This window comes from Ziziphus jujuba, chromosome 10 (assembly GCF_031755915.1).
Source record: "Ziziphus jujuba cultivar Dongzao chromosome 10, ASM3175591v1".
Classification (NCBI taxonomy): Eukaryota; Viridiplantae; Streptophyta; class Magnoliopsida; order Rosales; family Rhamnaceae; genus Ziziphus; species Ziziphus jujuba.
This window is the reverse complement of record NC_083388.1, coordinates 19,112,237-19,133,637: the sequence shown is the minus strand read 5'-3', so window position 1 is coordinate 19,133,637 and position 21,401 is coordinate 19,112,237. Positions and strand designations below refer to the sequence as shown.

Here is a 21,401-nt window from a genome sequence, read left to right as displayed (position 1 = left end):
TCTTTTTTTTTTTTTAAAAAAAAAAAAGAAAAGAAAAAAATTGTTTTTTTGTGGGTACGACTCCTCTACGGTGTGTTGTCCTTGAGTTTGCGCTCAAGTCAACCCCTGATCCCTTTGATTATTGATCGAACGGTGATTATTAGCCAACAAAAGGCAATCTCGTAAAATTCGATTCCACAACGAACAAACAGCACTGGAATAATTAAAGCTAGCCGTGGGGTGCGTCTTCCTTTCTCTCTATCCCTTTTCCTTTATCCATATTCGCACCAGAGTGTGTTTTTTCACACAGGCGTGGTTTAGTTTGGGATCGTAGGTTGTATAAGCCCAGCAAGAATACATAGAAAAAGAGGTTGGGATTGAGATTTGGGGAAATGGGTTTGTGTGCGAATGCAGTAGTTTCGACCGGTAATGGCAGTCCATGGAGTATGACATCTCTAAGAGCGTCTTTGCCTTCCATTCCCTGTGCTACTCCTTCTTCACTGCGCTTCCCGTTAGCTGCAAAATACCCATCTTCTTCTTCTTCTCCATATGGGTTTAGGCTCTCACAACCCAAACCCAAAGTTGTTCTGCGCTCCTACACTGGGCTTGCCCCTGTGCAACCCAGTATCTCCCCCCTTGCTTCTCCAGGTACTTTTTTTTTTTTCCCACAGCCCGTTACGCTTTTATTTCAAATTTTTTTTTTTTCCACAGCCCGTTACGCTTTTATTTCAAATTGAGGCTTCTTGAATTGTAGCATAAGTTTTCTAATTGTGCTGAAAAGTTTTTAGAAATTTAAGTCTATTGCTTTTCGTTGTTGATTTTTATACGAGGTAAAACATGTTGGTAGCTGCTAATATGACATTCTTCTTTCTTTGATCCTTTGGGGCTGCTGGGTTTTGTGATTGTTTCTTTTTCTTTCTTTCTTTCTTTTTCTTTTTTTTTTGGTTTTTTGGGTAATGGGTCTTATCTCTTGGTTGGTACGCTGTTTTTTGGTTAATGGGATGGAAGTCTATGTGGTTAATGGGATGGAAGTCTATGTGGTTGAGCTTCTGGTAGGTGATATTGTTTTGATGAACGAGTAATTGGTGCTTGACAAAATATTTTCTTGGAGTTGGACAGTTAAAAATTGAAGCTTCAATTTCGTTTTTCCACCTTCTTTTATGTTTTTTTTCAGTTCATTTGTAGCAATTCCGAGGTTAAATGTTAAGCTCGATTTTACATTCCCCTTCTGTTATCTTTCCCTGATGCTTTTCATGTTATCCTGTTGTTTCCCTTATTCAATTAAGAATTTAGTATTAAGAGTTTTACTACTCGTGGTCTATTCGAAAATGCATCATAAAGATTTTGGAGATTAGCTAAGAATGTATGTAGGGTGAGAATGCCTCGCGTTTAATTTATTGAGAAAAGAAAGTGAGAATGCCTCGCGTTTAATTTATTGAGAAAAGAAATTGCTTTTTGGTTGATTACTTGATTCAGGATCATGTCTCCATGCTTTCACCGAATCAAGGATCATGTCTCCATGCTTTCACCGAATCAACTAACATTTTCTTATCCTTGATTACACCTGAACTTGTTCTATCCCTTTGATTCTGATTATTTTCGTAGGATTGTAGCAATTCGCTAATATCATATTTGTCAAGCAGTTAATTTTATTGCTCATAACAATGTTGCCTGATTTATTTCTTAGGTTTATTGTTAAACTGCTCCATTTGATTATTTGTGGTACTCCCTATTTAACCATCCAGTGAACACTTATTGTGCTTAGATTCTGTATGCTTTTCAGCTTTTCCTACTGTTGTGAGAGTGGCACTATAATGGACATTATATTGAAATCATAATATCGTTTACCAACTTCTGCATCCTTGTTTCTGAATTGAATTTGTTTTCCTGGTGACAAAAAGAACCTTGAACACTTCTTTGTTACCATGTTGTCACAGAATTTAACAGTTTTGAGCATTGCTTCCCCATTATCGACAATGGTGGACGGATCTATGCCATGAGACATGGAAAGCGTGTCCCCAAACTCAACAGACCACCAGACCAACGCAAAGCACTACTTCGAGGTCTTACAACTCAACTTCTTAAACATGGTCGTATCAAAACTACCAGAGCACGGGCAAGTGCAATGAGGAAATATGTTGACAAGATGATAACACTGGCAAAAGAGGGATCTCTTCATAAGAGGAGACAAGCTCTCGGCTTCATCTACGAGAAGCAGATTGTCCATGCCTTGTTCGCTGAGGTTCCGGAGAGGTATGGTGAACGAAATGGAGGGTACACCAGAATTATCAGAACACTTCCAAGACGAGGGGATAATGCTCCTATGGCATACATTGAGCTTGTATAGCTACTGAATGCATCTTCTTGCAAACATTAATCGTTGTAGATGTTGTTGGGGTTCGTGTGTACTTCATATTGTTTTTTTGGCTGAAATTGGGTACTCCACCAGATTCATCATCTTTCTTACCCGATCACCAATGGACACAAGTTCCTTGCTATTGCTTCACATATTTGTTAAGAAATCACAATGCTTAAACCATGATTGGATGGATATTATTTGGATCTATTGCAGCACTTTATTTTGAAGTTATTTCTGGTCTGCTATACTTTTCCCAAGCCAAGAGCTGTGAGATGAGTAATTTTCAAATTTTGTGCATCAAGTGATGTGATTCATAAAAATAAAAAATAAAAATTGAGACCCACGTATGAAAATAAGTAAAATAATGATTCATAAGTTGGTATTTACAATTTTATAGGCAATTTTAGTCACCATTATAACTGATAAATTACCTAAAAAAATCTCTCTTCTCTTTTTTAATCTTTTTGCAAGGTTGTTTAAGTATTTTGATAGTTTATCTTTCTAAGTAACGTGAGCAGAAACATAACTGGCCCTCCATCTTCCCTTCAAGTTTCATCTATCTTATGTCTATGGTTAATGGAAAAGTTATAATTTGGTTTCTGACAAAGATAACAAGAGGGGAAAGAAAAAAAAAAAAAATTTTTTTTGAGCCAGCATCTTTAGACTTTCCTATTACTTTTTTCTTAAAAAAAAAAAAGAAAAGAAACAAGAAAAATTAATGGTCAAAGAGTGTGAAATTAAATATTGATGACATAAAAATTAAAACGAAAAAAAAAAAAAAGGTTTTAGATTTGTAAAATCTAATGATAAGGGTAAAATAAGCGAAAAGGGAGTGAAATAAATATATTATTACACGAAAACATGTAGATAAGTAGATAAGGTTGTCCGTGTTATCTTATTTTCCATCTATAGCTGTGTAGCAGCGTCTCTGAACACACTGAAAACTGATCGAAATTTTGGCTGACAGCTTTTTTTCCACACCATATAACACAGACAAACAAAGAAGAAAGAAGAAAGAAGAAAGAAGAAAGAAAAGAAGAAAGATAACAGAAATGAGCGCAGCGGCGAGTAGTCTAGGACCGGGTTGCTTGACAGCCTCTGCAAAGGCAACAACCCATTTTCACAACAGCCACAATGCCAAAGCAGTTTCTCTTCCCGTCTCTGCAAACCGTAATTCCAACCACACTTTCTTCTCCTTCAATTCGAAAGTTTTAGCTTTTCCTCCTCCATTATCCATTTCCACCAAGTCCTCCTCCTCCGTCAAGACAGCTGTCGCCGCCGTTGACTCCGACCAGATTAGTTCCTCTGATCCCTCCGACAACAACAAGGTCCTTTTCTATTCTACCCCACTTAACTCATTTCTATGATTTTAATGTTTGGAAAAAAAATATATATATATATATATGCTTTACATTACAATCGTTTTGCATGTACAGCAACAGGAAGCCAAAAGGTATTACTTTGTGGTTGCAAATGCAAAATTCATGCTGGATGAGGAAGAGCATTTCAAGGAGCTCTTGTTTGAGCGCCTTCGTCTCTATGGAGAGCGCAACAAAGAGCAGGATTTCTGGCTTGTGATTGAGCCCAAGTTCTTGGATAACTTCCCTAACATTACTAAGAGATTGAAAAGACCTGCCGTTGCTCTTGTTTCCACCAATGGCCCCTGGATCACGTAACTACTACTCTTGAACTCTTTTGAATTTATGTTTCATGTTATCATTTCTATGTAATTCCATTTCACCATCACAATGTTGAGAGTGTTGACAAAAACACACCAAAAATTTGGGCAAAGATTTTTAGTTGCTTTGCATATGTAATTGCAAGGAATTGGGCTATGCCTTTTGTTTCACTGAATAGTAGAAAGAGCCCCATGAACTAGATCTGTACAAATTGTAGGAATACATAGTTCAATTTAGAGGTAGCGAATAATTGGGTTTGATTTGTTGTTGATGGTGGTTTGGTCATGGATTCAGGTTCATGAAGCTGAGATTGGATCGAGTATTGTCTGAGAGTTATGCAGCTGAGAGTATCGAAGAAGCACTGGCTTCTAATCCTACCAACATTGAGTTTGAGAAGCCTGAAAAGTGGGTAGCACCCTACCCAAAGTATGAATATGGTTGGTGGGAGGCCTTCCTGCCCCCTGGATCCAAAGAGGAGGCAAAAGTATAGGTCTAGTTTTTCTTGTTTAAATTGTACAACTTTCCCAAGTTAGTTGTGGCAAATGGTAATGATTTCTCAAGTTTGAGTAGCTTAGGAGGTTAGATTCAGTATTTTGGCATATGAGTATGTGTAGAGATTTAGTATCATTAAATGGCATTTTCTATCTTCTGTTGATCATCTGGTTTGATAAATGAGTGCATCTTGTGGAAATGGTGGAAACCAATTGAGTTTTTTGTGGCTTACATTTGAGGGCTTAGAACACCTTACCATAATGGAAAAAATAAAAAATATATATATATATATATATATTCTGGGTTCAATCTAGAATTAGAAAAAAAAAAAAAAATTAGGGAAATTGACACAAGAATGGGTGAGAATGGCTTATGGAAGGATACAAAATCATGATTAGTGCTGCTTCTTGTTCTTGTAAGACATTATTGCTTTTGGGATTTTCTGGAGAACATTTTCATTCAACAATTTATATTGAATCTTTAACTCGACTAGTGCCTTCTCAGCAAAGGTATCGACAGTGTCTTCATACTTCTCATACAGCACTGGCACTACCATCACAATCACAGTCGCTGCAAAAACCATGAAGAAAGCAGGTTTAATGCCTTATCTTGGTAATTTTCTGAGAAGATAATTGATGAAAAGTAGTGACCATGAATGAATGCTCCAATTCCATATATGGCTGTATTTGCAGGTGCTATGTTTAATGTTCAATTGAATTTTGGTGGCTATTTCCAACCTCACTATATGTACCTTTTTCACTGCAAAAAACAGTAAGCATACTGTTTTTCTTTACTGAATAACAAAATATACTATAGACTAGTGTTGAAAAACCAATTATCAACTAGACAGGTGCAAACGATGTATATGGCTTAGCAAGCTCATTACTTTGACATAATCTTCAAGTTTGAAGCAGGGTTTTTCGTTGGCATCATATGCAATTGTTTTTTGTTTTTCACCAATTACCTCCTTTCCCTTTTCAGTAGCTCAGGAGACTAAGTGCTCAAAAAAGCTGAGAGATACTGTTTATGTAAAACTAGAAGTGACACTAATAGGTTCTTGACCAACCAAAAACCTCATTATAACTTCAAAACTCTCTTAAAAATAGGCTGGCAGAGGCTAGAGATCTTCAAAATCTGGCCACTGAATACAAGCTTTTCACTCCGAGAAAAGCTTCTTCAGATAAAGTTATACACAAATTGTCCAACCATTATTTATTTTTTTTGTAAACCACCCAATACTACAGGATTCTGCATCAGCAAGATCTGAAAGCAGCTTAATTAACCCTACATGTGAATACCTCTAAAATGACTCTAATTAAGTTTCTATAAAATCATTCTGAAGAAACTTGAGATAAATTTGTAGGTGTTGATAGCAGGATGAGGAAGCCAACCGTAATTCATTGATATTCTATCCAATTTCCTAATCATGAAAAGTTTTCGCTCTCATTAAGCATAGGAGTGATAAACTACCTTCATTCAACTTCTTTAAACGCTCAAGTTTTCCACTTATATGACTGATATCTGACTATTAGCAACCATCACTAAATCAAATTGTCTCACGGGATGGTAAACCTGAAAATGTACTACAATTCAATGTCAAAAAGGAAGGGATGAAACCGAAACTGACCCAGGTAAAAGAGAGTTAAAAAATTGAACCAACTACCAAGAACAGAAAGACCCCACAAAGCCACAATCACCTGCAAACCAGTTTCAGACAGTTATTGGTAGAATTAAATAGAGATGGCTATGAGTTGCAAAATAAACGTAGCCTCAGGAGGGATGAAAAAGATACCTTGAAAAATTTTTTAGTATCTGTCCCAAAACTTGCATCACCTAAAATTCTTAATGCTCCAATATATTCAATCCTCATCTGGAGAGCAATAGCCACAAATAAGTCCCGTGGTATAATAATTTCGGGAACTTCTGGTGGCGATCTGTTTAAAAAAGTTTCAAGTGCTGTTATTATAGACAAAACGAAACTGCAGAACTAAAGCAGCAAAACTGAATGTCATAGGAGCCAAAGCAAAGAAACTCACATATGAGTAAAAGAGGCTACACTGAACCACAAGAACAGTGGAACCAAGACGAGTAATAGAAAATGGCAAACAAATGTAAGCAAGTGATAATCTATCTTCTCAAAGAGAAGCCATATAACTGTTGCACCGGCAAGTATGCATGCTGATTTTTCCTTATTCCGCCATAATATAATGTCAGCACCTGCACAGACATAAAGAACAGGCAATTTCTATAACAAATTTTTCAGGGCTTGAAAACTGCTAAGGAAAAAAGCAAACAGAAAAAAACTGACGTATTTTGATTAAGAGAAGAACAGACAAAAAAATAAAATTTAAAAAAAAAGAAAAAAAAAAGAGCATATTCTGGAAAAAAAGGAAAATTAAATGCAAAGATTCTATAGTTTAGAAATTCTCTTTCTTTTCTATTTTTCCTTCACATCCAGTTATTCAAACTATCTTACATTCATTATATTATTTAAAAAAAAAAAATTTAATATGATGCATATAATAAACAAACTCTATATATATATATAGATATATAATAGTTGTTACATGGAGAAGAACAATTACATACATCTTCCACGGCCAAGGACCAAATGGAGAGGCTTCTGGCGGCCAAATAAGCGATTCTTGCAAGTAAACTGATGACAGTAATTATCAATATCAGAATCAGAATCATCATCAGTATGAAGATCTTCACCTCTATCACTGAGAAAATCAGCATCAGCAATATCCACATCTACTGGATCCAGCATTTTTTTTTTTCTTCCCCCAATCAATTAGGAATTGCTTGAATATATATATATATATATATATATATTTTTCACATAATAACAGAATGATACAAAAGTTGTAATATCTTTTTTAACCTGCAATATTTTCACACGAAACAGATCATTATCATTCATCACAATCGGAACCAAAATCAACCAAAAAAAAAAAAAAAAAAAAAAAAACCCACATCAAATATTCATTCATTGAATAAAATCAAGAGGGAAACAGATTGTTCACATGCAACACTCACGGCTAATCTGCCATAGAACGTTAATGCACAAGAGCAACTATGAAACTGTGATCTCTTTCTCTCTGTGTATTCATCGATCGCTCACCTGATAGACAAGGACCCCAAAACGTGTACTGCATTCTGTCACGTGTTTGCCAATAATGGGGAACACTTCCAAGTGTTTGTTCCTTTGGGCTGCTTCGCTGTGTCATTGTTTAATCCCATTTGATAAAAAGCAAAATAACATATTTTTGGACCAAAGAGTATAGCATGTAACATTTAAACAGCCACATATAATGCCACTTTTTCAATTACTTATACATTTTTAGTATTAAATAAACTATACATTAATAACTAACTGGTATGCGACACACCACATGATAGTTTACACGTTATATGAGATACTTTTTCATACTTGTATGACACGCCTATAATGAATGGTATATTATTATTTTCGACGAACAATGAAGAAGCGATTTTGTCTCAAAACCTTGGGAACACACTAATCCCAAAATGGCGTGTACATCTCTAATCCTCCCAAATGCACTTTCACCACAAAGTTTTGGATCTTGATCTGTCTGTTGTAAACGGCATGTCGTCTTTTAAGGTATGGAACTTTCCCTGATTAGGGACATGTTGCACCTCGACTATTGCTTCATTTTGGCCATTTACAACTTACGAATTTTTTATTAATTATTTTACATTTTTTTTTTTTTTTTTAGCATGAGGAATTTTTTTTTTTTTCCTCTGCTGATAAAGGAAGATATTAAATTTTGCACATATAAGAAATATATCAAAATACACACTCTCCACTCTCCTAATGTACCACAAAACCAAAAAAATGTCTCCTGCCTAACATTTCTTTGGCACCCAAACTTTGATAGTCACTTCTAAGTTGCATTTGCCCCTTCTTAGGTGAACTTATATATGAACGAATAGTCTAAGCCCTTTCGTTATCACTCGAGCTACTATGTACTTTAAGATGCAAAGCCACGATTTTTAGACAATGAAGACAAGTACAAAAAAAGATAAAATGGAACAATCTTTTTTTCTTTTCTTTTTTTTTTAATATATATATAAAATTGATAGAAGATAATTAAAAAAGGAAAAAAAAACATTATTGAATTTTATGATATAAAGACAAAAAAATTAAATTTGTCATATAAAATTTTAAATTATCTCAAAAAAATAAATTTTGTGAATTCAGTTAACAAATTCAATAACTTATTTTAAAAAAGGTGTTTAACGAGAAAAACAAATACTTTTCAAAAAAAGGGAAAGAATAATGCTACAGTTACACATATAATCAAATTATAATAATAATTAACTATCACGACCTTTCAAAAAAAATTATATAATAATTAAGTATCAGGGTTTGGCCTGGGATTTTGAGGGCCTTAAGCCAATTTATAGGTTAGACTTTTTCTAAATATTTAAAATAAATAATAAATACAATAAATAAAAGAATATTTTTAATTAAATTACAAGGATTCAAAATTACATGCAAAGTAATAATTCTAAAAGTTTATTTATTAAAAAAAAAAAAAAAAAAACTAACTTGTCCATATGGACGATACCTAAATGGAGATCTTTCATATGTGAACAATGGGCTGTGGAGTGGAGTGACGCAGGTTAAAAAAACAACAGCATTTTTATAATTAATACTAAATATTATATTTGATAGAAAGTGAAAGATGATACAAAGATTTAAAAGTTAAAGAAACTAGGTAAGAGTTTGATAGAGATTTATGATAGTATATGTGCAAGAAACAAACTTTAATCACATCAAAATTATAGCTTTAATATTGGAGAAAAAAATAATTATGGTTATATTTTTTTTGGGAAATTGCAATATTATTTATTGATGTTAACTTTTATTAATAACAAAACTTAAAAATGTAAAATAATGGAAGGGGTTCATCTTTTATTGTTCTTTTTACTAGACATATAATATTTCAACTTTTAAAACTATTATATATATTTTTTTAAACAAATATAAAAAAAAAATTTAAAATACATATTTTGAGGAATGAGGACCCTGACCAAAAGCAGAATTTGTGCCAGTGCACACTAGGTCCAAAAAAAATTCAAATGAAATATAACTAGGTCAAATAAATAATTTCAAAAAATTATTGGAAAGTATTTTTTTTTTATAATAAATGATTGTAAATTCTTTGTTATGGTTTTTAGGCAACAAAGAATATTTCTTTTTCATTTTTGGAAGATTAGTAGGAGAATATTGTCCCCCCCAAAAAAAAAATATATATATATATAAAAGAAAAAAACCAAAAATAAAATAGTACAAGAAGAATTTTGACAAAATTTTAGTGTTACATATGGAATGATAAAAAATAGATTTTTCTTTTAAAAAAATAATATTAGTAAAAAGAGAATAACTGCTTACTAAATGCTAACATTTACTTTTCCTTTATCGTAGGATATAATTAAGGGAGAGAATTAAAGAGATTTAATCATATTACATTATTGAAAAGCCTTTCTGTTTGTCATTGTTGCTAGCTACTTCTGTTTTGCTTGAAAAAGGGCCCGATTGGCTTAGCAAATGCTTTAGATCTTGATGTATCTCTTTTTATCAATGAATTACTCAGTTTTTGTGAAAAAAAAAATGTTAATACTGCTTAAAAAGCTTTTTTTTTTTTTGGGGGGGGGGGGGGAAATAGTCCCTAAAACACAATTATCATCTAGATAATGATCACCATTAGTTGGTATTGCCTATTTATCTCATACATATATTTTGATTAAAAAAATATGTATCCTAGAAGTAAAAACATGAAATTCTTTTTAAATTAATAAATATTAATTTATTGATAAATTGATAATTATTTATTTATCAATAATAAACAACACATTTAAAATATAAATCCTTCATCAAGACATCTTGCACCTCACCTCATTCAGACTTGTAGGTAGCTAGAATTAGTTAAAGATATGTATAACATAATAATGATAAGCATACACCCAGAGGATTAACGATCCATCTGATCATATGAAACTGAAAACCATTCAACATATTTATTCTTTTTTATTTTAGGAACCTATTCAGTATTTTATTTATTTATTTATTTATTTATTTTTGGTGAATGATGAATCTATTGGCTTGCACATTTAAGAAATATATATCAAGCAACATGTTGGATTCTTCTATTTGTCTTTTATATTAACCCAACATCTCTTTCTAGTTAATCATAACTTCCTAACCAAAAGATCAACTCCATGTTCTGGTTCTAGTAGCAAACGAATAGCCGGCGCATGGATATACTTGGGGGAGAGTGAGAAGGAGAAGTTGGAAACAATTAGAGCCAAAAGTAACTTGAGCTCAATCATGGCCAAGTTCTGTCCAAGACATACCCGAGGTCCAACCCCAAATGGCATGTATAAATATGGAGGCTTGCAAGCTCCAGCTATCCCATTTGCAAATCTATCTGGGTTGAACTTGTAGCTGTCGGGTCCCCATATTTTTGGATCAGTGTGCAATGCCATGACCGTGGCCCAGATAGTGACACCTTTTGGAACAGTGATGTCTCCGAACTTCATGTCCTTGAAAACCTCCCTTGATATTGTAGTAGCTGGGGGATAGAGGCGCAATGATTCATGAATCACCATTGTTAGCTGCATATATATATGCAAAGTCAATTTCCAAGTTTATGTTACTAATTAATAATCCAAAAAATATTAAATTTAGAAAATGAAAATGTATATGTATATGTATAATTATAAACAATAACGGAGTAACATTGTACTGCACCTGTTTCATCTTATTGAGCATATCATAATCGGGAGTACTGCGACCTTTGCAAACTTGGAGGACTTCTGCTCGGACACGATCTTGCCAATTTTGGTTTGCAGCCAACAACATGAGGCACCATGTGGCTGTAACTGCAGTGGTTTCATAGCCAGCCAAGTATACGTTCTTGCAGTTGTCAACTACGATGCGGTCAGTTGCTTCTTGGTGAGGGTCACCATTTTTAGCACGCTCAAGAACCATTTGGAGGAGGTCTTTCTTGTATCTAGCTTCCTGTTTCTCCTTCACCACTTTCAGTATCAAATATGCCACCTCTTTTTCTAAAGCCCAGGCTTCTCTATTGATCTTTGTAGGAAGATAGCTGCAAACCGATCAACTAAAGATAATTACAAAGCCTATAGGTTTTATAATGTTTTGCTTATTGTTGATGAAGTTACTTAGTAAAGAAGAAATTCATGTATTTAGTTAGTTAGTTGACCTGCTGCCTGGAATGCCAAAGGAGAAGCCTTTCTTGGACATAAGCTTCTGCAGAGATCTTATTTTGTGGAAAATCTCTTCCCCTTTGGAAAAATTGCTTCCAAAACATGCCCTTGAGATAACATCTCCAGAGAAGCTTCTCATATGGTTATCTATCTTAATGTCTGCGGTTCCTCCTTCTGTCTCAATTATACTATTCCAGGAGTTGACCATAATGATTGCACACTCTGTTATTAAGTTCATCATTCCCTGTAAGTGATTAAAAATATTTTTAGCAAATTATAATATCAAAAATCTATATATGCATATGGCAAACATGTATATACCTTAACCTTGTCCATATAGAGCTCAGGAGCAAGGATTTTTCTCTGTTGAGCCCAGAAAGTGCCATTTGAAGTTAGAATTCCCTGACCAAGTAAAGGATCAAGGTCCTGGAATAAAGGTTTTCCCAAGTCCAAAGATGTACAAGTTGTTATCTCCCTCACAATCTCAGGTTGATTCACGCATAATACTTGGGTGTTACCAAGAGCAAACACATATACATCACCTGCCCTCGTCAAAAATAACCATATCAATATATAAAAATGGAAACCTCTGCAGAAAATTAATTCTATATACGATATTCATTCTTTGCATGTCTGTTTCAATCCAGCACACCATGATCAGAATTTTGGACTAGCTAGTGCACGTGCATCTACTATGTGCAAGACTATACTTGATTTTCTCATTTTATATATGTATATATATATATATGGAAATTCTATGATGAGGACGGTCCGCATGAATACCGCAGTATTAGCGACGGTTTTTCATAGTATTAACGACGGTTTTTTAGAAAATCGTCACCAATACTATAAAAAACCGTCACCAATATTGTAGTCCGCACAATAAAAAGACTATATATATATATATATATGCAAATATATATATATATATATATATATAGATTGTACCGTATTGCCTCCTCCATTGCTCAAATAAGGAATTGAGAACACCGGAGCAGTTGTGGTTAGCAGGGGCTTCACCGGCAGGAGCGAGGCCGGTGATGGTTCGAGCTTGGGATTTATTGATCTCCATAATATTTCCTAGAAGAAGCGTGGATGGTGGTCCTCTGATGCCCTGCTTGGTTAATAAGGATCGAAGTCTTCTTGGCTTAACCACCAAAGCATTGTATAGACTCACCACAACCCCTATCAATCCGACCGCTGCAATGGACGAAGCTAACATCTTTATCAGCTCTAACTCAGCCACCATTTTCTGTCGCTCCTCTCTCTCGTCTGCCTCTTTCTCTATTTTTCTCTTTAGCGAATCATCTTCCTGAAGCTCTAAGGTATTACATTAATATGTATAGGCAGGGCACGAGGACAATTTTGTCATTGCCCTATCGCAACAATAGTCCATCACTCTTTTTATTGGTCAAAATTTGCAACCAAAAAACTTAAAAAAATATATATATAAAAATTTGGAAAAATGAAAAGCTTTTTTATATGCTAAATATGGTCCAAATTTGAAACCACAAATCAATTTTTTTCATCGATAACGCTAGGCTCCTCCACAAGCATCATTAAGCAAAATCACTGTTACTTTTGTTCGTTTTAATTTAAAAATCCATAGTATAGGATTAAAGACACTTTGATCTAAGGTTTTGGGATGATTTAGATATTGTCTAGCTGTTTGATGGAAAGTGTGTTGATAAAATTGATTAGTATAGAGGGAGAGTCGCCTTTGTGAGAATGTGTGTTTGTTGCAGAGAATGGTTAGGCAGAGAAGAGGTTTAGGGTTTAGGATTAGGTAGAGAAAAGGATAGGGGTTTAGGCAGATAATGGGTTAGGTAGTTCCAAACAGGAAGAAGGGAGGGTTGTGAGAGAGAATGAAACTGACGTGGAAAGCAAAGTGCATATTTCACAAAACCATATGGAGGAGTACTGAGTGTAATTTGAAACTGACGTTGCTGAAACTACTCCATTGTCTAATTTGATCGTCGAGTCAAATTGTGGACCATTACCGATCCAATAAAGTCAGAAATGTGCGACAAAGAAAGGAAAAGAAAGTTATGGAAGCTAAGATGGTAGCTCACTCTCTAGCAAGCCATGCTATACATTGTGATAATTGTTGTACTTGGCTGGAGGTTGGGCAGCGGTCGCTTCTACCTATGTTTGATCTTCTTGTAAGTTTTCTTCATTCTTCATTCAATGGAATTTGATTTTTAAAACTAAAATAAAATAGGAATTGGAATCTCCATTTCATTTCTCCTTTGGTAGCACCAACCAAGCGCCATCATAGAGCATCTTCAAATAACCTTTTAAAATAAGGAGTATATTTTTCACAATAAAAAAAAATCTTTTTAAAATAAAGAATAAGATTTTAAAAAATCTTCGAACAATACTTTTTACTTTCTTCTTCTTCTTCTTCTTCTTTTTTTATTTTTTATTTTTTATTTTTTATTTTTTAAATCTATAAAGATTTGTTGCTTTATTTATATTTCCTCTCCATTTTTATCTAAATTCTTTTTTAAATAGTATAATAGTGGAATGAGAATTTATAATACATTAAATTAAAATGAGGAGTTGATTTGGATTTCTACATTTGAATAGTCAAATCCATTCCTTATAACAAAAATCAATATAAACAGTCTAGAAGTTTTTTTTTTAAAGGTTGGCTTTTCAAAATAAGAGAAATTTTATTTATACTCTTTTAGTTTTGTCATTATTCTACTTATATTCCATACTTTTGAAAAATTATCATTTATTTCTTTTTAATTTTTCAAAACGATCAAAAGAGGCTTTTTATCATGTTAATTTTAATGGTTAAATATTATAATTGTATTTTTACCATGTTATTAATTATAAAATATAGATTTTTAACTTCTTTTTGAACTTTAATTGTAAATATTAATTTATAAAAATAGCAAAAACTAATAAATAAATTTGTTATAATAAATATAAAAAACTAAAAGAAGGTTAATGATGATTTTTAAAAAGCATAAAATCTAAATGAAATAATGATAAAACCGAAAAAAGACAAATAAATTTACCCTTAAAATAAAAATTAAAAAGAAGAAGAAGCGTAACACAAATGAAGAGTAACTAGTGCTCTAAAAGAAAAAGCCTGATTGTATTATTTTCATTATTCAATGTATACTATTTTTAATAATATAATTCTTTAAAATAATATTTTAATTATTTATATTTTCTTTACACGAATGTCCAAATAAATTCTGAATTGAAATTTATTTATTTTTTTATTGTATAACAAATAATTCAACAATTTTCTTAAAAAATAATAAAGAATTTCAACAATTATTTTAGAATAGAAAAATTATCAAAAATTTTAAGTTTTAACCATAAATATGAATTATAAATAGTTTTAGTTAGATATCAATTCGCTATGTTTTAGCCATATTTGTGCTATAAAAAAGACTATTTTGTACATGTTTGTACGTTCTGGGATGTTAAATGTACACTGATGCTCTTTATATGATGCTCCTATAGCAGAACGGTTAGCCATATATCAATTCCCTTTGTGCAAAATTAACCATAAATCCAATTGTATAAATCATTTAATTACATATTAAATAAGATATGGTCATTTATTCTATTGATGTAGCTTTATATATTGTTAACCTTTGTTTAACTAAACCACGAAATCACGAAATAACATAAGTATAAATCACTCAAGGTAACAAACATAATCAAAATCAAAATTATTTCAGTATTTATTAATTTGGTCAAAAGCTTGTAAATTTACTAAACTGCCCATGCAATAAATCAATAAAAATCTAAAAAATACATATAATAGATGCTAATAAAAAAAATAATAAAAAGAAAAAATATCCCATAACTTGTAAGTAAATCTTAAATAGAAGTCTTAAATGTTAAGCAGAGATTGTTAGGTGTAGCGAAAATAGAAATGCAAATAAATAAATAAATAAATAAGAAAACATATTGTAAGTAAATGTAAATCTTAAGCAGAGATTGTTTGGGTAGAGAGAAGATTATTTTAGAGGGAAAGAAGAAAAGTGAGCTGGAAATTGGATGTATACTATAATTTACAAATTATAATAATATTTAAAAAAAAATTGTTTGACTATAAACTAGAATATTTTAATATTTATTTTATAACAGAAAGAAATTTCATCAAAAGGCTTGCAAAAATTAAACCCAATTTAAAAGGAATGTTTCATAAAAAAATTTTCCTCTTGGTATATACTAAATTACAATAATTTGATAAACGATAAAATAATGTTTTTTTTTTATAAATAAAATCCCATTGTTTAATCAATATATAATTTTTTCCTTCTGGTATATACTAAATTACAATAACTTGCTAAATGCATAAAATGATTTTTTTTTTAATAATAAAATCCTTTAGTTCAATGAATATATAAATTAACAATTGATTAAATATACAATATATATATATATATATAGCATATAAAAAAAATCTATAATTCATATCAAGAAACATTTTTATGGAGAATTTATATTTTCTGGAATAGATGTTGTAATTTTGAATAATTTCGATAAACTTTTTGGTGCTATGTCCAAACCAATAAGGCATCAAGTTTCTCCTCATGCTGTGGAAATTATGCCGATCAAAAAATCGATCTATTTTGCTCTGGATTGTGGTCATTTAAAAGCTATATTTAATGTCGAAACTGACTTTAAACAGGCAACTACTCTTATCTCTGATTTTCCATAGTGTAGGGTGCAAGATTAAAATAGTATATTCAATTTAAAGTTTAATGAATTTAAAATAAATTATAAATTTTAAAAAATTTGATGGATTGTTGTGGTATTTTATAGATTTTATAAGAAATTTATAAAAATCCAATGAAATCTTTGGAATTGATGTTGGATTTCATATTGATAATTTTCTTCACAATTTTACTATTAAAATTCATTATTTTTAAAAATTTTTTAAAATCAATGAATTTATGAATACCATTAAATTTTAAAATAATTATATAAAATTCTAATTAAATACACTTAAATTTTAATATATTTTTTATAAAATCCATTAAAATCTGAATTGAATATCATTAGATTTGTATAGATTTTTTTAAAATCTAAATTGAATACCTATAAACGTCTAAATACTTTTAAAATTATTCAAATTTTAAATTGAATACATCCCTATAAATATTTTCTTAGAGTTTGTAAGATACCTCCTTAGAACCTATAATTATTTTTCTTGCAATTTTGGCCGAGGTCCACTAATCAGATTGCTTACTTTTAAGCAAAACATGCTGTAAATTTGCGAGATACTTCTGTTCTGCTTGAAGAGGGACCCGATTGGGTTACCAAAGCTTTAGAACTTGATGCATCTCTTTTTAATCAACGAATTACTCAGTTTTTCTCCAAAAATAAATAAATAAATAAAAATGCTATTACTCCTTAAAAACTGTTTTTTTTTTTTTTTTTTTTGGGAAAACAGTCCCTGAAACAAAATTATCATCTAGATAATGATCAACATTAATTGGTTTGCCTATTTATAAGTACTATATATATTTTGATTAAAAAACATATACATACTCAAAAAGTTAAAACATGAAGTTCTTTCCAAATTAATAAATATTCATTTATTGATAAATTAATAATAATTTATCTACCAATAATAAACAATCCGTTTAAAATAACAAATCTTTAATCAGGACATCTTGCACCTCACCTCGTTTAAACTTATAACATTGATAAGCATAGAAACAGTGGATTAATGATCCATCTAATCATATGAAATTGAAAACCATTGAACTTATTTATTCTTTTTTATTTTCTTTTTACTTTTTGGCTTTACGAACCTATTCATTATTGATTTATTTATTTATCCTTTTTTGGTGAATGCGGAACCTCTCGACTTTCACAATTAAGAAATATAGATATCAAACTAAACAATCTCCACCCTCCTGACATACCGAAAAATAAATGTCCTAGTCTTGTACTCCAAGCGACATTTTCGATTCTTCTATTTATCTTTCATATTAACCCAATGTGTCCTTCTGATTAATCATAACTTCTTAATCAAAAGATGAACTCCATATTCTGGTTCAACTACCAAACGAATGGCCGGCGCATGGATATACTTGGGGGAGAGTGAGAAGGAGAAGTTGGAAACAATTAGTGCCAAAAGTAACTTGATCTCAACCATGGCCAAGTTCTGTCCAAGACACACCCGAGGTCCAACTCCAAATGGCATGTATAAATATGGATGCTTGCAAGCTCCAGCTATCCCATTTGCAAATCTATCCGGGTTGAACTTGTAGCTGTCGGGTCCCCATACTTTTGGATCAGTATGCAATGCCACCATCATGGTCCAGACAGTGACACCCTTTGGAATATCGATGTCGCCGAACTTCATGTCCTTGAAAACCTCCCTTGATATCACAGTCACCGGAGCATAAAGGCGCAATGATTCATGAATCACCATTGTTAGCTGCATATATATATATATATATATATATATGCAAAGTCAATTTCCAAATTTATGTTACTAATTGATAAAGACTAAATTTAGAAAGTGAAAATGTGTGTATATGTATAATTATAAACAATAGTGGAGTAACATTGTACTGCACCTGTTTCATCTTATTGAGCATATCATAATCAGGAGTACTGCGACCTTTGCAAATTTGGAGGACTTCTGCTCGGTCACGATCTTGCCAATTTTGGTTTGCAGCCAACAACATGAGGCACCATGTGGCTGCAACTGCAGTGGTTTCATAGCCAGCCAAGTATACGTTCTTGCAGTTGTCAACTACGATGCGGTCAGTTGCTTCTTGGTTAAGGTCACTAGTTTTAGTACTCTCAAGAACCATTTGGAGTAGGTCTTTCTTGTATCCAGCTTCCTGTTTCCCCTTCACCACTTTCAATATCAAATTGGCCACCTCTTTTTCTAAAGCCCAGGCTTCTCTATTGCTTTTTGTAGGAAGATATCTGCAAACCAATCAACTAAATATAATGACAGAGCCTATAGATTTAATAATGTTTTGCTCATAATGGATGAAGTTACTGAGTAAGGAAGAAATTCATGCATTTAGTTACTTAATTGACCTGGTGCCTGGAATGCCGAAGGAGAAGACTTTCTTGGACATAAGCTCCTGTAGAGATCTTAGTTTGTGGAAAATCTCTTCCCCTTTGGAAAAATTGCTTCCAAAACATGCCCTCGAGATAACATCTCCGGAGAAGCTTCTCATATGGTTATCTATCTTAATGTCTGCGGTTCCTCCTCCTGTCTCAATCATACTATTCCAAGAATCGACCAAAATGATTGCACTCTGTTATTAAGCTCATCATTCCCTGTAAGTGATTAAAAATATTTTTAACAAATTATAATATCAAAAATCTATATATGCATATGGTAAACATGTATATACCTTAACCTTGTCCATGTAGAGCTCAGGAGCAAGAATTTTTCTCTGATGAGCCCAGAAAGTACCATTTGAAGTTAGAATTCCCTGACCAAGCAAAGGACCACGGTCCTTGAATTGGTATAAAGGTTTTCCCAAGTCCAAAGATGTACAAGTTGTTATCTCCCTCACCATCTCAGGTTGATTCACGCATAATACTTGGGTGTTACCAATAGCAAACGCAAATACATTACCTGCACTTGTCAAAAATAACCACATCAATATATACCTCTGCAGAAAATTAATTCTGTATATAATATTCATTCTTCGCGTGTCTGTTTCAATCCAGGAGACCATGATTAGACTTTTCGACTAGCTAGTGCACATGCACGTATATACTATGTGCAAGACTATATTTAATTTTCTTATCATCTATATATATATATATAGATATAGATATAGTTTGTACCGTATTGCTTCCTCCATTGCTCAATAAAGTAAAAGAGAACATTGAAGCAGTTGTGGTCCGCAGGGGATTCGCCGGCAGGAACAAGGCCGGTGATGGTTCGAGCTCGGGATTTCTTGATCTCCATAATATTTCCGAGAAGAAGAGCGGATGGTGGTCCGCTGATGCCCTGCTTGGTTAACAAGGATCGGAGTCTTCTTGGTCTAATCACCAAAACATTGTATAGACGCACCGCAATTCCTATCAATCCGACCACTGCAATGGACGACGCTAACATCTTTATCAACTCAAATTCAACCACCATTTCTATCTCTCCTCTCCTCTGCCTCTTTCTCTATTTTTCTCTATATGGAATCATCTTTGCTCTCAGATGTTACATTAATATATAGATACAGTGCACGAGGACAATTTTGTCATTGCATTTTTTTCTTTTTTTTTTTCTTTTTTTTCTTTTTTTCAAATCTGGTAAAAAGAAAGGTATTTTATATGCTAAATTTGGTATCTATTAATCAATATTTATATAACATAGTCCCAGTTGGATAATGCAAAATTATTAAATAAATACAAAGTTATGAAATTTTGGATGCCAAAATGGATGTAAACTTGCATGATTGTTCTAATGCAAGGTTGATTTGGAAGGATGTGGACTTTGTAATGGATCTTCTTAGGATGCAGTTATCGTATTTTGAAGATTTGTGTTTTGTAGTTCTAACAGAAAAGATTTGCACATTTCTGTTGGGCAATTTGGAATAGGGGAGTGCTTATTATCCATGGTGCTTTGCGTAGTACGGATGTGAGCCCAAGAGATAGTTGTTAGATAAATTAATATTTGTAGACTTTGCATAATCAATTATTCATTTACAGAGTCCATTTATATTATTAATGAAACTGATTTACTTATTATTTTATAGTAGAACCCTTGATCACACACTTTCTATTAGATTTCGGTTGGCCCATTGAACTGGAGGAACTCTTTTTATAAGCTTATTGACTTATACATAATTTTATATTATTAAATTATTATTATTTTGATATATGTTAAAATTAATGAGTAAGTTTGACTTATAGAGATTATAAAAGGTCTAGGTTTTATATTATTAAATTATTATTATTTTGGTGTGTATTAAAATTAATGGATAACTCTAACTTATAAATATTATAAAAGGTATAAGGCAAGTAAACAAATACACATTATATTTTTAAAATTAGGATTTTCATAAATAAATTTGAGAATGGTTAGAGAATAATATGTCCATAGACACTTTTATTATATTATTTTCTATTTATATTATTAAATATTTAATTTATCAATGAATATTTGAAAGTTAATAATTTTTGCTATAATGAAATTTATTATAAATATTTAGATCCGTATAATTAAAATAAATTATTACAACAGTGTCATTGTGATTAATCGGCACTTGACCTTTTTTTGAAGGCTACAAAACCTGTGGTCCCTGTTTCACATGAAGTTGGGCTTGTGCAGCGGCTCCCACCTTTGGCTGGTCAGTACTACAAATTGTAATGTTGATGGATGGAGCAATTTTTCCTGCAGGTTGTTAAGTGGTGATGTTGGTGTGTCTCAAATCGATTGGGACAGCAGTGGCAATCTGATGGCCGCATTATTAAAGCCCTTTTGATTTTTCCAACGTTGTTTCATACCTTTAGCTATCAAGTTATTTATTTTTTGTTCTTATTAATGAAAAGAAAGTTGGATATGACGATCACGAGAACGATTTTGTATTTATAAAATATATAAAAATTTCAATAAATTTTTTTTTTTTTTGGGTTGAATCTAACAATTTCAATTACTTAATTGTTATTTA

At 32.1% G+C, this 21,401-nt stretch overlaps 4 protein-coding genes and 1 pseudogene across 5 annotated transcripts; 2 read left to right on the top strand and 3 right to left on the bottom strand.

Moving 5' to 3' along the window:
• Nucleotides 1-218: 218 nt before the first annotated feature.
• LOC107403542 (large ribosomal subunit protein bL17c) lies at nt 219-2,569 on the top strand. Its single transcript, XM_016010447.4, has 2 exons — nt 219-627; nt 1,917-2,569. Exons 1-2 carry the CDS (start codon nt 372-374, stop codon nt 2,324-2,326), a joined length of 666 nt encoding a protein of 221 aa, XP_015865933.2. The 5' UTR covers nt 219-371; the 3' UTR covers nt 2,327-2,569.
• A 655-nt stretch (nt 2,570-3,224) lies between these two features.
• Nucleotides 3,225-4,672, top strand: LOC107403531 (uncharacterized). Of its 2 annotated transcripts, none has more exons than XM_025068278.3 (3): nt 3,225-3,666; nt 3,781-4,010; nt 4,312-4,672. In XM_025068278.3, exons 1-3 carry the CDS (start codon nt 3,391-3,393, stop codon nt 4,505-4,507), a joined length of 702 nt encoding a protein of 233 aa, XP_024924046.2. In that variant the 5' UTR covers nt 3,225-3,390; the 3' UTR covers nt 4,508-4,672. The 2 variants fall into 2 exon arrangements, with proteins under 2 accessions (XP_024924046.2, XP_015865923.2); XM_016010437.4 differs by having other exon boundaries at nt 3,228-3,666; nt 3,775-4,010.
• A 140-nt stretch (nt 4,673-4,812) lies between these two features.
• Nucleotides 4,813-7,405, bottom strand: LOC107403532 (reticulon-like protein B4). Its single transcript, XM_048468701.2, has 5 exons — nt 7,099-7,405; nt 6,546-6,726; nt 6,302-6,443; nt 6,137-6,206; nt 4,813-5,079 (listed from the first exon to the last, which is right to left on the bottom strand). The coding sequence occupies exons 1-5, from the start codon at nt 7,277-7,279 to the stop codon at nt 4,904-4,906; spliced, it is 750 nt and encodes a 249-aa protein (XP_048324658.2). The 5' UTR covers nt 7,280-7,405; the 3' UTR covers nt 4,813-4,903.
• Nucleotides 7,406-10,392: 2,987 nt separating this feature from the next.
• Nucleotides 10,393-13,182, bottom strand: LOC107403544 (cytochrome P450 714C2). Its single transcript, XM_016010449.4, has 5 exons — nt 12,718-13,182; nt 12,091-12,311; nt 11,766-12,013; nt 11,291-11,648; nt 10,393-11,154 (listed from the first exon to the last, which is right to left on the bottom strand). The coding sequence occupies exons 1-5, from the start codon at nt 13,016-13,018 to the stop codon at nt 10,729-10,731; spliced, it is 1,554 nt and encodes a 517-aa protein (XP_015865935.3). The 5' UTR covers nt 13,019-13,182; the 3' UTR covers nt 10,393-10,728.
• A 4,244-nt stretch (nt 13,183-17,426) lies between these two features.
• LOC107403536 (cytochrome P450 714C2-like) lies at nt 17,427-19,912 on the bottom strand (annotated as a pseudogene).
• Nucleotides 19,913-21,401: the final 1,489 nt, after the last annotated feature.

Coding starts and splice junctions, on each gene's coding strand:
- LOC107403531 (XM_016010437.4), top strand. CDS start 3,391: ATGAGCGCAGCGGCGAGTAGTCTAGGACCGGGTTGCTTGACAGCCTCT. Junction 3,667..3,774: donor ATCCCTCCGACAACAACAAG/GTCCTTTTCTAT, acceptor TTGCATGTACAG/CAACAGGAAGCCAAAAGGTA. Junction 4,011..4,311: donor ACCAATGGCCCCTGGATCAC/GTAACTACTACT, acceptor TCATGGATTCAG/GTTCATGAAGCTGAGATTGG.
- LOC107403532 (XM_048468701.2), bottom strand. CDS start 7,279: ATGCTGGATCCAGTAGATGTGGATATTGCTGATGCTGATTTTCTCAGT. Junction 6,727..7,098: donor GGTCCTTGGCCGTGGAAGAT/GTATGTAATTGT, acceptor ATGTCTGTGCAG/GTGCTGACATTATATTATGG. Junction 5,080..6,136: donor TTTAACTCTCTTTTACCTGG/GTCAGTTTCGGT, acceptor TGGTTTTTGCAG/CGACTGTGATTGTGATGGTA.
- LOC107403542 (XM_016010447.4), top strand. CDS start 372: ATGGGTTTGTGTGCGAATGCAGTAGTTTCGACCGGTAATGGCAGTCCA. Junction 628..1,916: donor CTCCCCCCTTGCTTCTCCAG/GTACTTTTTTTT, acceptor ATGTTGTCACAG/AATTTAACAGTTTTGAGCAT.
- LOC107403544 (XM_016010449.4), bottom strand. CDS start 13,018: ATGGTGGCTGAGTTAGAGCTGATAAAGATGTTAGCTTCGTCCATTGCA. Junction 12,014..12,090: donor TCTATATGGACAAGGTTAAG/GTATATACATGT, acceptor AATCACTTACAG/GGAATGATGAACTTAATAAC. Junction 11,155..11,290: donor TGCTCAATAAGATGAAACAG/GTGCAGTACAAT, acceptor ATATATATGCAG/CTAACAATGGTGATTCATGA.